The following is a 15,720-nucleotide window of genomic DNA, read 5'->3' as shown; positions in this document are numbered from 1 at the left end:
ATACTTTTACAGACAATTACCATCTTTGAGCTGCATTTAACAGTAATGTATACACTGGCTTGCCAAGCCTACAACATCGTAATGTGATCTACACCAGACAGTGTGCTGTCTTAGTGAGGAATAGCTTTCTCTTTTTTTCCTCCCATTAATCTTATCAAGGGATGACATTGCTTTCAAAATAAATGCTAGTTTATATATAAACTATATATATTTCCTAAATTAGGTTTTTAATAGGTCTGGTCTGTTCCTCTGTGTAGATGCTGGCTGAGATTGGACAACCACTTCATTTGGAGTTTTATTGGACCTGTTACCTTCATCATTATGGTATGTTCACAATTATTCTTGGCTTTGTGTGCATGTGTGTCTGCATTGGAAAGTGTGTGCATACCAAGTGCGAAGAAAAGAAAGGAATCCGAGGGAAAAAAAATAGGTATTTGCCTCCAGACCTGGCCAGAATGATACACCTCATAGTTTAAGCAATAATTGACTTCTCCAAGCCAATGACAGATGCTGCGACAAGAAGCGCCATGGTGTGAAAACATCAAGCCAGGCTGCCTTTTGTTATTTCCTTGGCTTGATTCAGCCGATCGTAGCGCTTCGATTTCTGTGCAGATCAGTTCAGTCTCAGCAAACCCAGTCAATGCAACCCACTGTAGGAGAGAAGCACTCTGAAAAGCTGGTGTGAAAGGCCTGAGTAATGTTTTTGTGGGAATAATTGTGCCATGATGCAGAGAGGCTTTCACAACAGAGCATTAAAGCATAATTTTATCCTCAAAAAAATGCTCAGCATGCCAGTAAAGGACCAATATTAAATGGCACTGAGATTTTCTTTTCTTTCTTTTTTTCTGCAGCATGACTTTTCAAAAAGTAGGTGATAACTTTCTCTTATGGTACAGTGCTCCCAGCAGCATTTCTGTAGCTGGTTTTGTGGAACATTCAGGCGAAGGGCATATATGACATATCATATTGACACAGCTGCTGTTCAAGCATGCAGTTATTTACTGGTTATGACTTCGCTGCCTCCAAGTAGATTGGTGAAGCACTGAAGCAATAGGCCTGTGGGGAGCTGAAAAATAGAAGTCTATAGAAAAAGAGAGAGGGAAAAGGGAGAGAGCGAGAGATTCTAGCAGGTGGTATTTACATGAGCTGTTTGGCTTTAGACTTCTGCTATCTATTGATTCTCCCTCTCCAATCTTTGTCCTGGGTCAAACCTTGTCATCCTGCAAATGAAGACAGGGGGTGGCAAAGGTTGAGAAATGTTTGACCAAGGCCAAGTTCATTATGCACAGACGACATGACCTCTTCAAACACTGTCAAACGCTGAGATTACAGTAATGGAAAGTGCTGTTTGTCTTATAGTAGTAGGAGAGAATCTGGTCCATGTGACAGGACACGTGAAAAGTTATCAAACGTTTAAAAAGAACAAAGCAGCAGTGACCGCGAAAGAATACGCTGCACTTACAGGTTGCAGATTAGACATCAGCCTGAGTTGAAAGCTCTACAAAAGGCTCTTTGCAGAGGCATGTGAGAGACTCTCATTTAGCCACTTCTCTGCCAGGAACCATATGCCTGTTTGATGTATGTGTTTGCAGCAGCTCTGATTACCAGAATCCGTGTTCTAGTCATCTTCAACACAAGGCTTGTGCCCCTTATGAAGCTGATTTATTGTTGAGGACTCAAGCAGCAGGGCTCACAGTTCTCAGGCAGTTGTCGCAGCCCATTTTCCCAATTGACAATGTGAGATGAGGCACAATGGCTGCAAGTTCTCTGGGGAATCACCGGGGCCAAGGTTTCCCCTAAACCCATGACCCTATTTCTATTAGCACAGTGTACATTTATACTAATAGAAATAGGGTTTCTCAGCAAATTGGCTTTGTCCTTGTCAAGTAAGAAAAGCGTTTTGGGAGGGGGAAGGGAAAAAGCACACAAAGACAATCTCATTATTCAACGTGCAACACTCGCAGCAGCCTGATTTTAGAAAACGGGGGGAAAATAGAACAGTTTTGCTGAATCGAGCATGAAAGGCCTAGGGTGGTCTTGTAACTTTGAAAAACACTGCTCTGCTTTCATTGCTCTTTATAAAGTGGTTGTTCCTGGAAGCTTTTGGAAGCATGCAGGCAGCCAGAGGTTGGTCTGCTCTGGGACACAAAGGGGCATTAGATCTATGTAAAGAAGTACATGGAAGTAATGAGTGGTCTCGAGGCATCGGATCATGACGCGTCGTGAGCTGTTTGCATCATCCGGACAGCTCCATCTGCACTTTTAATATTTCATCCGGTTCATGCAGAGTTCACTGGGCACACATGCCGACTCCCACAGCGCGGTAAAAAGCTCTCTCCACAGTACAGCTCAGGGCCTTCTATATGGAGAGAGAAAGAAAGTGACAGAGAGAGAGAGAGAGAGAGAGAGAGAGAGAGAGAGAGAGAGAGAGAGAGGAGCTAAGTCAGGAACAGCTCTTACAAAGGTAACAGAAGCCTGTGGGAGGGCAGCAGGGAAAGTGAGTTGGTGGTGTGTGCTGGCTGAGGGGGTCGAGAGTGTGTGCTTTCCTTGCTCCCCACACATGCACTCCCTCTTCACCTGTCTCATCAGATCCATGTCACCACTCCAGGCAGTGTGAGAGTGTATGAAGGGCATTTCGGTACACTGGAGTCAGGCCAGTGGCACCGACAAACACGACATCACAGCGGCATCACGGCAATCTGCCAAAAGGACCGTTACATTGGGATTTTTTTTTTTTTTTTTCGTTCTCATCTTATCCCTTCCTTCATTCTCTCATTGGCATTTGTGTCCTGTCACTGACTCCTGTGTAACAGCTGCTGATGTGAGGGAGGAGGTATATTGATTATCTCTGCTGTTTGAGGGCAGTGCACAAATCAATTAGATTGTGTGGCACTGAAAAAAGCAAGTTGCCGTGCTGACGCTTATTTCACACCAGCTAGTGGTGTTGTTCATGAGCGATGCTATGAATATGCTATTTCTTTTCAGCGTTCACAGCACATACCATGCCACATTAAAAAAAGATCATGAAACCTCAGCAGTTTTTGTGTATGTGTGTTTGTGTGTGCGGACATGAGTGTGGAAGTAAAAGAGCGCAAGCTACAGTACACAGAGACATACTATTCATTCATTCATTCATTCATGTCTTTTTAAGTGTGGCTCCATTTCCATACCACTGTCATTTTTGTCTACTGCTGTTCTGTATTTTCACTTCTCTCTTAACAGTGCTTGTGTTTATCTTGCAGTGTGCTGTTGTTTGATTCATTTTTCACAGCCTTATCAATATAGAATCTCCCAGCAGTTGGCTCCAGCAGTTTCCACTCGGGCTGCAGAGACATTTAGCTGTCTTTTTTCCCCGAGAGTGCCACAGATGAAACTTTTCTGTCTTTTCATTTTCAAGTGTACCATGATTTATTAACACAGGCATTAACTTTTTTTCAACAGCTTAATCTCATCTTCCTGGTCATCACAATGTACAAAATGGTGAAGCACTCTACTTCATTGAAACCAGACTCCAGCAGGTTGGAGAACATAAAGTAAGTGAAGCTGTTCCGAGTTTTGATATTTCTTCAGTCCAAAAATATTTTTCTTAGAAAAGTAGTTCTTGTAATGAACGATATATTGAAGGAAGGACAGAAGAAACTCATTTAATACATTTCTTAAAAAGTGTCTGGACTATCACTGAAAGATGACGTCAGGGCATGAAACCTAACTGCATACAAAAAAACCAATATGATTATCATTATGTAACTCTCATTGGCGATGTCTCCGGTGTGTGTCCGTGTGTGTGTGTGTGTGTGTGTGTGAGTCTGTGCGTGTGTGTGTGTGTGTGTGTGATTGAGTGTGTGTGTCAGGATTTAGCAGAAAGAATAACAGCATTTCCATGTGTTTCATTTGGAAAATCACTGAACATATTTTAATATAAGAAAAGAGAATATGTATGCTAAGGTCATTTTATGGTCCTGCAAGTGAGGTTATTATTTTGTTTAAAGTTTAGTAATAACATTTAAGTATGTCTTCCTTTTCTATCTGTCTGCCTCTTTTACTCACACAAAATGTTGAGTTTCATCAGAATTGAACGACAGTTCATGGTTTTACAGTGCAGTGAATAATGGGAAAAAAAAAAGAAGTAAAAAAACCCAAAGAAATAAACTAAATGAGCACTATCAGGATTTCTCAGATGTATGTTGCACAGTGTTATAAATTTGCTTGTACCCTGTCAGAACTCTATTTATTTGAGCTTGCAGGGCCAAGGATCGTAGCCTACATGGCACTGGAAGCACTATTTGCATGCTGCATGTGGAGAGAGCTAATCTGTGGCATCTCCTTTCTTTTCTCTTCTCGTTTTTCCACACCCCCCCTCCCCTTTTCTGTCTATATGCTTTTGCTCTCTCTTTTTCTGTTCTCTCTCTCTCTCTCTCTCTCTCTCTCTCACCCTCCTCTTACCCAAACCAGTAATTATCGTGTTTGTGATGGCTACTATAATACCGATTTGCCTGGGTAAGCTCTTACCATATATCACAACCTATGATGGCCACTCATAAAACGTTAGCGCCATAGTAAATTTTTCATGGCATAAATATATACGGGCACATTTCCAATGAAATTTCACTAGATCCCTCTTGTCACAAGGAGCTGTTTTAACCGTTATTGTTTGTATAGCTGTGCTCATATATTACATGTTGAATAAATCAAATGTTTCTGGTTCGCTATTTATGTGAAAAAAGGAAGTAGCGATGTTAAATAAGAAGGTCCACTATAGCTGTAAATCTTTATTACAGTACTGCATTTGACTGACTCGCTTTAAAGCATATGTTCCACATTTGTACTGTATCTTACTCTACTTAAGTGAATTGGCTCAGCACAATTTCCAGCTTTTTAACATACAGAACGATAATGACCATCACCGTGCCTCTGACCCTGCCAGCTTCATCTCTTTTACAATTTCCAGCTTCACAGTTTGCTTTTGTTCTATTTTAAACTGGACTGTGATCTGTCTGACCCGATTTTGTCTCTCTTCCCTGCTTACCACGCTCTCTAGCTATGAAGATAATAAACCATTTATCAAGTAAGACTGTCAGCTAGACATTTCTTTCTCAGCCTCCTAGTTTCCCTTTCATCACTCTGCCACTCTCGTCAGTTCCTCTGACCTTCCAGCTCCCTCATCCTCAGTTTAAAATGCCCATCCTCCATGTTTGTCAATGCTCTTATCCGTCAGCAAGGGTGTCTGAAGGTTCCCTTGAATCTTCACACACCACTCCTCCTTTCTCCTTTTTCAGTTTCTTTCTTTCCTCTAACTCTATCTCTTTGGTTCCTTAGCTAGCCAAGATGTGTTGTCAGCGCCTCCTCAAGTGTAATGGACCTATTTGAAATGATTGCAGTGCTCAAGTGCAATATTCCTTCTCTCCTTCTTCTAAATGCAGCTCAAAATGACATGTTTCTTCACGTAGTAGTGTGACATTCACCAAATTTCCACACCTAAGTATCGTAATATTTTAATGAGAACCAGACTGATACATGTGCATATTTATTCATTTCTTCTTTATTCAAATCTCGGTTTTGTTCCCTCACATTTCTCATTTCTCCCAGCCCCAGGTCAAATGATAAGGACCTGTTTTTAAAACTTTATTGCACCATATATGTTTTCCCCCTTTTTTTCTTTGGTGTTTTAGTAGATGTCTTACTTTAGAGCCATCATCAGTGCCTATTTTAAACCCTCACAAATTACGTTGCTCTGCAGACTGACAGTTGGTGTTACTGTATGTGTCTGCGTTCGCAGGTCCTGGGTTCTCGGAGCGTTTGCCTTGCTATGTCTGCTGGTTCTTACCTGGACCTTCGGTCTGTTATTTATCAATAGCGAGTCTGTGGTGCTGGCATATCTTTTTACCATTTTCAACACCTTCCAGGGCATGTTCATCCTTATCTTCCACTGTCTGCTTCAGAAAAAAGTGAGTTTTACTTGTTTCCTTTAAAAAAAAAACGCTTATTTCATAATAAAAGCATTTATTATTTTTATATTTAAACAGTGCCTATATATATATATATATATTACCCAAGGCTGTCTATTATAAATGTATCTGTAAATCAAGAGCGCATCTTTATATGTTGCCCCAGGTTGATAAAATCGTTTCTAAGAGCTGTTGAGTTGTTAACAGAAACACATATTCAGGAACTGAAAGGACACAAACGGCTTTTGAATTGCAGGTTCGTCGAGAGTACAGCAAATGCCTCCGCCACACATCTTGCTGCAGCAGCTTGCCAAGTGAGAGCTCCCACAGTTGCACAAAGACAGCAACAACAAGGACAAGTGCTCGCTACTCCTCTGGCACTCAGGTAAGCTCAGCACACTGCGCCTAGAAGAACCAAGCTGACCCAGTTTCCTCTAACTTTCAGGAAGTGATAAAGCACAATGTGAATAGAAAGGAATTTTGTTAATATAAAATGCATATTATATGCAACCTAGGATGATTCTACTACAGCATACATTGAAGTACTGCATTGATTTCTAAAGCAATCTGATAAATGTTTTTTATTTTTTTATTTTTATTTTTTTTATTTATTTATTTTTTTTTTTTGGTACATGCACCTGAAATCAAACTGTATCTGATTTTTTTACATTTAATAGATAATTTAGGAAATATGTAATAGGATCTGTGAGCGGGAACAGTTTGCTAGAACAACTCTTCTTGGATTTCAGGGTTATGATGCTGTTAAGAAGTTAGTTAAAAGGATTTTGTTATAAGAGAGAGAGAGAGATTATAGAGATATCTTTCTCTTACCGCCAAACAAAGTGAGTCATTGCTTAATTACTGTCTTTGTTAATCAAACAGAGTCGAATCAGAAGAATGTGGAATGACACAGTAAGAAAACAATCTGAATCCTCCTTCATCTCAGGGGACATCAACAGCACATCAACCCTCAATCAAGGTCAGTCAGACACCATTGGTGCCACATTAGAAGCATTTTAGTTTCGTAAGCTCTTTCATGAACTAAAATGTCACTTATTAATTCAGAGCTAGTGGAGATAGATTGTAGTTGCTTCGCTAGTAAATGAGTAATTGTCAATGGACTCTGTATTGAAGTACCAAACTTCAGACTCCTGACAAATTAAAGGAAAAACAATTTAACTGTAGGACGTATAGTTCTGTTAGAGACCACTCTAATCAGGTAGTACAGTCACAATCAAGTAAGACAATCGTTGTATTGATTTGGAATGACCTTTCCATTTAAGGACACATGGCTGCAGCATATCTGAGCACTGTATTTTTCCTTTAATTTGTCAGCCATCTGTGCATGCTGTAAGGTCTAGAAAATGGTAGAGCCTTGTGCAGTGCGTGTGTACAATAAAAGCAACATCCCACAGAAGAACTGCACATTTTAAGTTCATAAGCGCCTCTGCTCCTAACACACACCCAGGCACATCAATTAATCAAGATGTACAATGACCTAGTGGATGCTATTTGAAGGACTTAGAAAAAATGTCATTTATTATTTAGCCAGGGCACAAATGTATGATGATGAGAAGATGATGTTCAACTCTAGCTGACCCGAGTGGTAAGGTTGTGTTCCTCAGTCATTGCTTTGGCTTGCTCAAAAAACGCTAAAGCAGTCCTTCATGCATGCATAAGTCAGGAGGGGCTGACATCCTTTTCCTCTCTTCATGCTTCTGTTCTGTTGCATTGACCGAGACAACAAATATATATATTTAGAAATGAAAATTCAATTCCAAATGAATACAGTCACTCATGAATTGAGATGCTTACCAATTGCTATCATCTGGTAGATGGTAGATTTTTTCCCACTTACAACATGAACTGGCTTGTGATATTAATATTATATTATATTGTTAATATGATGGTAACAAATGCTTGCTATACTAAGCAGCTCAGTAATAATTATCCTATCATCATACCTAGTAAGAAAATCGAAATAAAACACTGATTCTGCAAATGTCATATGTGCAATAATAACGGAAATATTATGGACCCCTGAGCTTGCTTTTCGTCGTCATAAAATATTATGAGAGCTTATATTCTTCTGCTCTGAACTTCTGCATCTTCTTCTCTGTCTTGCTCATCCAGGAATGACGGCCAATTATCTACTAACAAACCCTCTACTACGACCCCAAGGCACTAACAACCCGTACAATACCTTACTGGCCGAAACGGTTGTATGTAACACTCCTACAGCTCCTGTCTTTAACTCTCCAGGTGCGCTTACTAAACCACTGCATTTCTCTACTGTACTGCTGCCTTGTAGTATCATTCCCTCTCTCTTCTCTCTTTCTCTTTCTCTATCTCTCTGTTCTCTAATATACAGATATATATGAATTCCAGATCGAAGGCATAAACCAACTTTTTGGTTTAGACAGAACTGAAATGTATATTACCCTGGACACATTTCAGTATCGTCGTCTCCGATATACTGTATACAATTCCTCATTTTAAGGCTCAGCTTTTTATTCATTATTTTATTTTTTATTCCTTTCACAATTCAGTTCATTCCTCCCCAGTTATTCATATTGATTTCTGATCGTTTGATGGATTTGATTGTATTTCAATTCATAATATTAGGAATATTATGAAGCAAGCTGAAGCTTATCCTTCAAAATGTGGAGTGAAACCGATACCTTTTTTCTCATTTATTTCATTGGAATTAAAGCCAATTATACATAATCAAGTTGAAATTGATTGGCGTCCATTCCAATAGCTTCAGCCTAAAACACAATTAAAGCATATGCGACTGTGATTTACAAGCGTGCCCCAGGGTGTGACATTCAAGTGCTGTGACATTTTGGAAATTGATGTGAAACCTTAATATCTATTTGCTCTGCTTTTTCCCTCTTGCTGCATGCCTCTAGCGACCTACAGAGAGACAAGTATGGGAGTAAAACTTAACTTTGCCTATCAAATGTAAATTTTTTTTTTCAGCATGATTTTTTTCTAAAAAGGCACAATCACTGGTTTAGCCTCAGACCATCGATATTCAGTGAGCAAGTGGTTCAGATATCTTTAAGTTTTAAAGAAATATGGCCATTATCTGGACTGACTTGTATATGAAGTGGGGGAGAAATATGCAATTAGGATTTTAGATTTTGAACACTTAGTAAGAACAGAGCTACTATAATAATAATAACACTACGAAAAGGAGGGAAACTTCAAATAACTGCAACGCAAGTGATCGGGCAATTGTTTTCGCTAAACAAAAAAAAAACTGTTTTACAGATGCCTCAAATGATTTTCTAGCTGTGCCTGTGGTGCTGGAAATGACATATTCATCGTAGAATGAGATACAATAAGACAAGTTCAATATTTTAAAATATATCCTATCATGGATATCGGAGACGATAATTTGTTAAAAAAAAAAAATAATAACATATTGATGACATGACCGGTATGGAAGATTATATTGGGTGTATCATCACCACCACAGATTAGTTCAAGCATTAGGAAGTAACATTTAAAAAGTATGTCCAGTTTGATTGAGGACATATGAACGTCTGCCACTGGTCTAACACTGTCAGTGATGTTACACGTAAACTTTATTACACTGGTGATGAAAATTATAACTCTAAAATGAATTTAAAGATAAAAACAGTATTATTACAACATAATTCTTCATTTTCATAACTAATATATTGAATAATGTATTCAATTAATATGTTTTAAATAGCTTTAAACATTAAATATCTTAATAAGTCATCATTTGGGATAAATTTAGCAAACCGTCTAAATTTAAGATAAATAAATATAGAAATAACTATAAATAAAAATTACAATTAAAAATGGTTAGTTATAAACTAAAGTGCATGCATGTAGCATTCATATGAATATCCTTACATTTTGTTTTTTTATTTATATGAAAATTGCATTATCAACCCCAGTGACACTTGCAACACACTCCATCCAGATAGTGAACTATAAACAAATGTTGTAGAGTCTCTACAGTAAACACATTTGCCACTATTCTGTGAATAATTGGACTTATAGTTATAACGATGCAGTATCCTGTCTTCACTCCTCATTAAATTATTATTATCAAAAATGCAAGATGATCATCTGGATCACTCTCATTAACTTCTGCAGGTAATTTAAACCAGGATACCCATGTGGTAAAAAAAAAAAGAGCTTTACTTTTTTATAGCCACTCCTATAATTTTCCTTGTTGTACATCTCCATTTCAGATTGCATTTCCACTTATTATCAGGTTTTCTACGTGCAAATTATTTTGGCCGTTATCAGCGAGGAACCATTTCACAATAAGACACATAGTTCTATTCGTTTTCACACATATCATATTTGCAAGGTTTACCAGAATGTTTTCTTTTACTCCCCTTTCTCTCGATCCCAAACCCCCGCTAGGCATTACAAATGTTCGTCTCTTTGTCTGCTTCATTCTTTCATTCCTTTTTTTTATTTCCAAGACGTCCATTTGAGGAGATGCCAATAATCGCTGACCCAGTGTAGTAAAACAGAAAAGGGGCGGGAAAAAAAACCTTTGTCATTGCAAGCTGTGAGAAGAGCGCAGTGCTGTGATCGACCTTTACCTGCCCAAGGCAACAACGCTCACATACCCACTCAATTAACTGCAGACTTAACGGCCCAGCTCGCAAAAACAAACTGAATGGTGACATTTAATGAGGAGAGAAGCCTTTAATTGTCTATTAGATTTAATTTGCTGAACCCTTGCTCACGTTGATTTTGTCAGTGATTACATCATGTTTTACAATAAAATCATTTGGTTTTTTGTTTGTTTGTTTGTTTTTTATTTCTTTTGTCCATCAGCTACTCTTAGGCCAGATAGCCTGAACAGACAGACATGATGTGAGTTGTCTCAAGTTAGTCATTTCCACTTGCCTGTCTGTCGTGCTGTTGGATGGTTGCTTGCTGGCTTCATCATAGTGAGAGACTTGGCTGTCTGTGTTTCTCTTCTTTTTGGTCCCTTTTCTGGCCATGTGCTTTTTTCATTTCCTTTTTCTCATATCCACCCACCTCCCCACACAACTCCATTCTCACTCCCCCTCCCAAAATAAGCTGGAAGACTGATGAATTATGTTAATATTCTAACTTGCCCATCTGTGGCTCCACTTTGGCAGTGTCCTTTAAAATGTGTTTGTGATGTTTGTGCTATTTCTTTCTCTTTTTTTTTTTCCATGTTGTTTAGGATATCGTAATTATCATGCTAGCAATCTAATGAGTATGCATCATAATACATCATAATATTTGCTTTAGATTTAGGTGTTATGCTTGAAATCTAAAGCCGGTCCTAAACAACATTCATTATATAAATTTTTTTTTTAACCTTTTTCTATCGTTACAGGGCCAGTAGTGACTAATGTACATCCCTCCTCACATGTTCTGTTGTTGTAGGACAGTCAATGAACAATGCCAGGGATACAAGTGCAATGGATACTCTACCGCTAAATGGTAACTTCAATAATAGCTACTCGCTTCAGAATGGGGACTACGGCAACGGTGGCATCGGCCTAGACGAAGCTGCCTTCGAGAAGATGATTATCTCGGACCTGGTACAAAGCAACCTGAGGACATGCGCCAAAAAACAGCGGCACGAGCCTCATATCTCCACTAGAAATGCAGCCGGTGGAGGGACCAGTCGCAAAGATGACACCACTGTAGTTGAAACTACATCCTTGGTGCCCGTGGACAGCGAGAGCAGCCATTTAATGGTGGGGAGTCTGAGCTTGCACCACCACCAGCACCACCTGGATGCCCCTCTCATCCCCCAGCGGACTCACTCGCTCCTGTATTACACTCAGGCGAGAGTGAGAACCGAGCCCACAGCTACAAAACACAGTCTGCCGCCACCCACCACGGACTCCCTGTACTCCAGAGAGCTGAACCTGAGAGACTCGCCCTTAACCGAGGGCGGTCTCCAGACAGAGCAACTCTCGCCCTCCAAAAACAGCGAGGACGAGGACGCCTACTACAAGAGCATGCCCGATTTAGGAGCCGGCCAACAGATGAACAGCTACTATCAAATGAGCAGGGGAAGCAGTGACGGTTATATAATCCCCATCCCCCAATCCCCTAAAGAGGAGTGCGAGCCAGAGGTGGACGTACGGGAAGGACAGATGCAGCTCATCACGAGCCTTTAATATGTTCTTTTTTTGTTTCTTTCTTCCTTTTTTTTTTCTTTTGCAAAACAATCAGCACCGGTTGCCACAAGGACGCGGGGTAGTAGGGGAGGGTTTAGAACAAGGTTCATACTTCATCTCTCTTTGTCTTTCACTACTTTCCCCTCAGAAATATAGCTCTCCACTGTTTCGCTGACATCCCCAAAGACGTGTAGACCAGTGTGGCTGCATTGCAGTGAGATTTCACTTGTCTAAAATGGCGCCGTTTTTCTTGTAAAAACAATCAGACGTGGGAAACGATGGACAAGTCTTAGAGCTACCGATGTTGACTGACTCAGAACAATGGAATGATTTCACATAAAAAAAAGAAAAAAGATAAAAAATATACCAAATAATAGTATTTCCTGTTTCAGCTTGTACAATGTTTTGTCAGAGGTTGTACATAGGGTCACATATTTTAAATCCAGTTTTGTATTATATACAAAAATGGAGTTTCCAGCACGTAAGCAGAGATGTGTACGAAGATATTCCTAATGGGACTGTAGTCTGTAGTCTGGATCTACGGCCCCATCTTTACAATGAAGATCAGATTGTGCTGTATAACCACTAGCAATCAAACCCCAGGCCTTATCTTTTCTTGGTTGTACAGTAAACCCATCAAGGATAATGGCATAAAATATATATTTTGTTGTATTTCAGGTGCATAATAAGAAGGCAACCTTAACTATAAGAAAGAAACTTGTTAATTAAGACATTAAATAAGACATCCAGAAGAGAATTGTGTGGAGAAAAAAAAAAATTGCACATGTTATAAGAAAATGATTTGTTCTTGCAGTTTATTCCTCATGGTGTGTTTGGATGAGGATTAAGATGAAATGAGTGGACACAGAGCTTAGAGGGGTTGCTGACATTAAATTCTATCTTGTTCAGGAAAATGAGTTTGCTGCACCAAAGCATCAGGCTTTAGGAGGAAATTAGGATTTTTCTTGCCTTTATTTAAAAGATTCTCAGAGAATCTGTCCAGGCATGAAAGTCACTCAAGTCCACAGTCAAACACAAGGCTTTCCAGACACATTCTTCTAAATAGATTTCCGATATTTATTTATTAAATTATTCTCAATGATACTTTTGAACTCTTTTGTGAATACATTACAGCACTGGTTCATTCTTTGCATTAACATGTTAGTAAGGAGCCCATACAAATAATGTAAAGTTCAACACTTGTTTAACAATAAATAAATGTGAATTTTTGGCTATTATATCATGTTTTATTTCCATGATTTTAAATGCTCTGTGTGAGTGTGGTGTGTGTGTGTGTCCATGAAAACAGAAGGTGCGTTACTTCAAATTAATTAGCGTTTCCATTATTTTGACAACTTTCTGAGTGCTTATCTGCAAGCTCTTTTCAATTGGACTCCAAGGCAGTTTGTATCGCATTCAGCAATCACTGAAAGAGCTTTTCACTGTATTATGCAAACGTAAGCAAATGGAAGACGGTTTAAAACATCATTATACAGCAACACCATCGAATTAACGTTTCTGTTAGGTCAGAAGGTGTTGATGATTTTTTTTTTTTTTTTTTTTTTTTACACCAGCACACATGGCTGAAAGGTTTATTTAATATTAATCTTAATCAGCTTACTGACTTGCGTAGAGGTGCCACATGAACAAATTCAAAATTGTGTATTTGTTGAGTTGATGAAGTTTTCTATAAGGAGGTTTAAGAAGTCTTCTAAATGTGTTTTTGTTATTTGGTTGGTGGGGAGTTGCTGCCTTAGTCATTTCAAGAGGGAAAAAAAATAGAGGCTGGTTTATAGCTGCTATAACAAAAGTAGTAACAGGATCTTGTTTTGTGAACGCTCCACAACATTTATTGAAACTATAAAAGGGTATAAATGTACAATGTGCACACCCCTTCATGTTTTATTCCTTATTTACCAATTGAGCAGTGATGAGAAATCTCCTTGTTCACATCCACTCAACTCTCGAATGTACCACTTTCCTTTCGACGAGCTCTGTAAAACGTTTGGTTTAAAAAAAAAAAATCACCACCTCACAGTGTCATCCATGTCTCCTGTCCAATGACCCGAAACTCTCTTGCTTGGATCCATCTGTGGTTTTCCTTCCATCATACACTGTCATGTCTGTCACAGTTCTCTGTCCTGCTGTAACCCTAAAGTCTGAAGCTTGTTTGACAGGTACAGATCACACAGCAGAAAGAAAAATGTACTTTCTCTCATATCCTTTACACGACTCTTATTCTGTATAATGTACGTTATTAAAAAACAAACCAGGAGTAAAAAATCTCACAGAATCAGTGCTTATTAATTGATCTGGTTTGGGACACGTTTCAACCTTTGATGTAAGTGAGCATTGATTGTACGCTACCTTGCTGATAGCAGGAATGTTGCGTGATGGAAAGAAGCAGCAATAAATATAATAAATGTCTCTGATGTATTGTTGATTCTCATTAAGATTCCAGATGAATGCTCGGACAGAAATTGTCATACAACTCCTGTCCATAACGCCTCAGGAGCTGTTGGCTGCGTTCGGATTGGGATATAAGTCACATTAGATCAGTTTCAAATATTCATCTGCCTTACAATGCGGATGTTTGTGCTGGTAACGTTTATATAAACGCCATACTTATTTCTCCTTCACTTGCTTTTCAGTGTACTCTTTCTTTAATAAAGAAAAATCTGCTAGTCGAGTGCTTACAATCATACCCAGCAATAACAAAGTGTCTAATCTTACATAAGCAATATCTCCTCTGACAAATATCCAATCATGACAGGTCACCTTCTGATGTGAATTTAATACTTCCATGTGTCATCTATATTATTTCTCTGCAAGTCATCATCAGGGTGCAGCTCATCCTTTAAAATGTTATATCTTCTGGACCCAGGATCAGTGTTAATAAAGCATGAGTCCTACAGAAAATAATTTGTGGCTGAATGTGTTGTTCATGTGTACTGGCTAATGCAAGTTTTCACAAATAATTGGCGATGGGATGCAGAGAAAAAACTGCAATTCGTTAACCATTTATTCTTGTGCAGAAATTCCCAATTCTACATTTCAGAAAAGTAGTCAGATGACTAGTTATCATTTCTATAGTAAAAAAAAAAATGGGGACAATATTATTTAGAGCAAAGAATCTGTGCTTTAATCATAAACAGTCATACCAAGTGTCATATCAATGACATTTTCAGATTCAGTTTTTTTTTTTTTTCATTCTATACAAGTTAGAGAAGAAAATAAATAAATTGGTGCCATAAATGTGCAAAATAGTAAATCTTTGTATTACAATGCACTGGCATCTCTAAATCCATATTATGTAAATGAGTGTGTGTTTGTGTGCAAATGTGCCCTCCCGTGACTTGGCACCCTGTCAAGGGTGTCCCCTGCCTTGTGTCTCGAGTGCCATAAGATAGTCTCCAGGCTCGCTGCCACCCTGTGTATGATTAGTGGTACAGAAAATGGACGGACGATATAGGATCCTGTGGCACACAACAAAAAAGTCATGGGGATGTGGGTGGGAGAGTAGGTTTGATATAAAGCTTGTGAGACAAAGGCCATTAAATGATTAACGGATTTTGTACAGTACGTCACCAAGCGTCTGGTGTAAATCT

At 38.8% G+C, this 15,720-nt stretch overlaps 1 protein-coding gene across 11 annotated transcripts in view; it reads left to right on the top strand.

The window, feature by feature from the left end:
- adgrl2a (adhesion G protein-coupled receptor L2a) overlaps positions 1–13,350 on the top strand; it is a 90,977-nt gene extending 77,627 nt beyond the window's left edge. For 2 of the 11 annotated variants that reach the window (XM_060881761.1, XM_060881752.1), the window contains 7 exons: positions 258–324; positions 3,442–3,533; positions 5,777–5,945; positions 6,202–6,330; positions 6,828–6,924; positions 8,079–8,207; positions 11,367–13,350. In XM_060881761.1, the coding sequence (XP_060737744.1) occupies positions 258–324; positions 3,442–3,533; positions 5,777–5,945; positions 6,202–6,330; positions 6,828–6,924; positions 8,079–8,207; positions 11,367–12,112 (1,429 nt within the window). In that variant the 3' untranslated portion in view covers positions 12,113–13,350. Of the gene's footprint in view, positions 1–257; positions 325–3,441; positions 3,534–5,776; positions 5,946–6,201; positions 6,331–6,827; positions 6,925–7,493; positions 7,552–8,078; positions 8,208–8,857; positions 8,876–10,420; positions 10,440–10,781; positions 10,821–11,316 lie in introns of those variants that run through there. The other 9 variants (XM_060881777.1, XM_060881770.1, XM_060881795.1 and 6 more) reach the window with 8 other exon arrangements.
- The last annotated feature ends 2,370 nt before the right edge of the window (positions 13,351–15,720 follow it).

This window comes from Tachysurus vachellii, chromosome 1, assembly GCF_030014155.1.
Source record: "Tachysurus vachellii isolate PV-2020 chromosome 1, HZAU_Pvac_v1, whole genome shotgun sequence".
NCBI classification, from domain to species: domain Eukaryota; kingdom Metazoa; phylum Chordata; class Actinopteri; order Siluriformes; family Bagridae; genus Tachysurus; species Tachysurus vachellii.
Note: the sequence above shows the minus strand (reverse complement) of the source record. Positions and strands in the feature narration are given on the sequence as shown.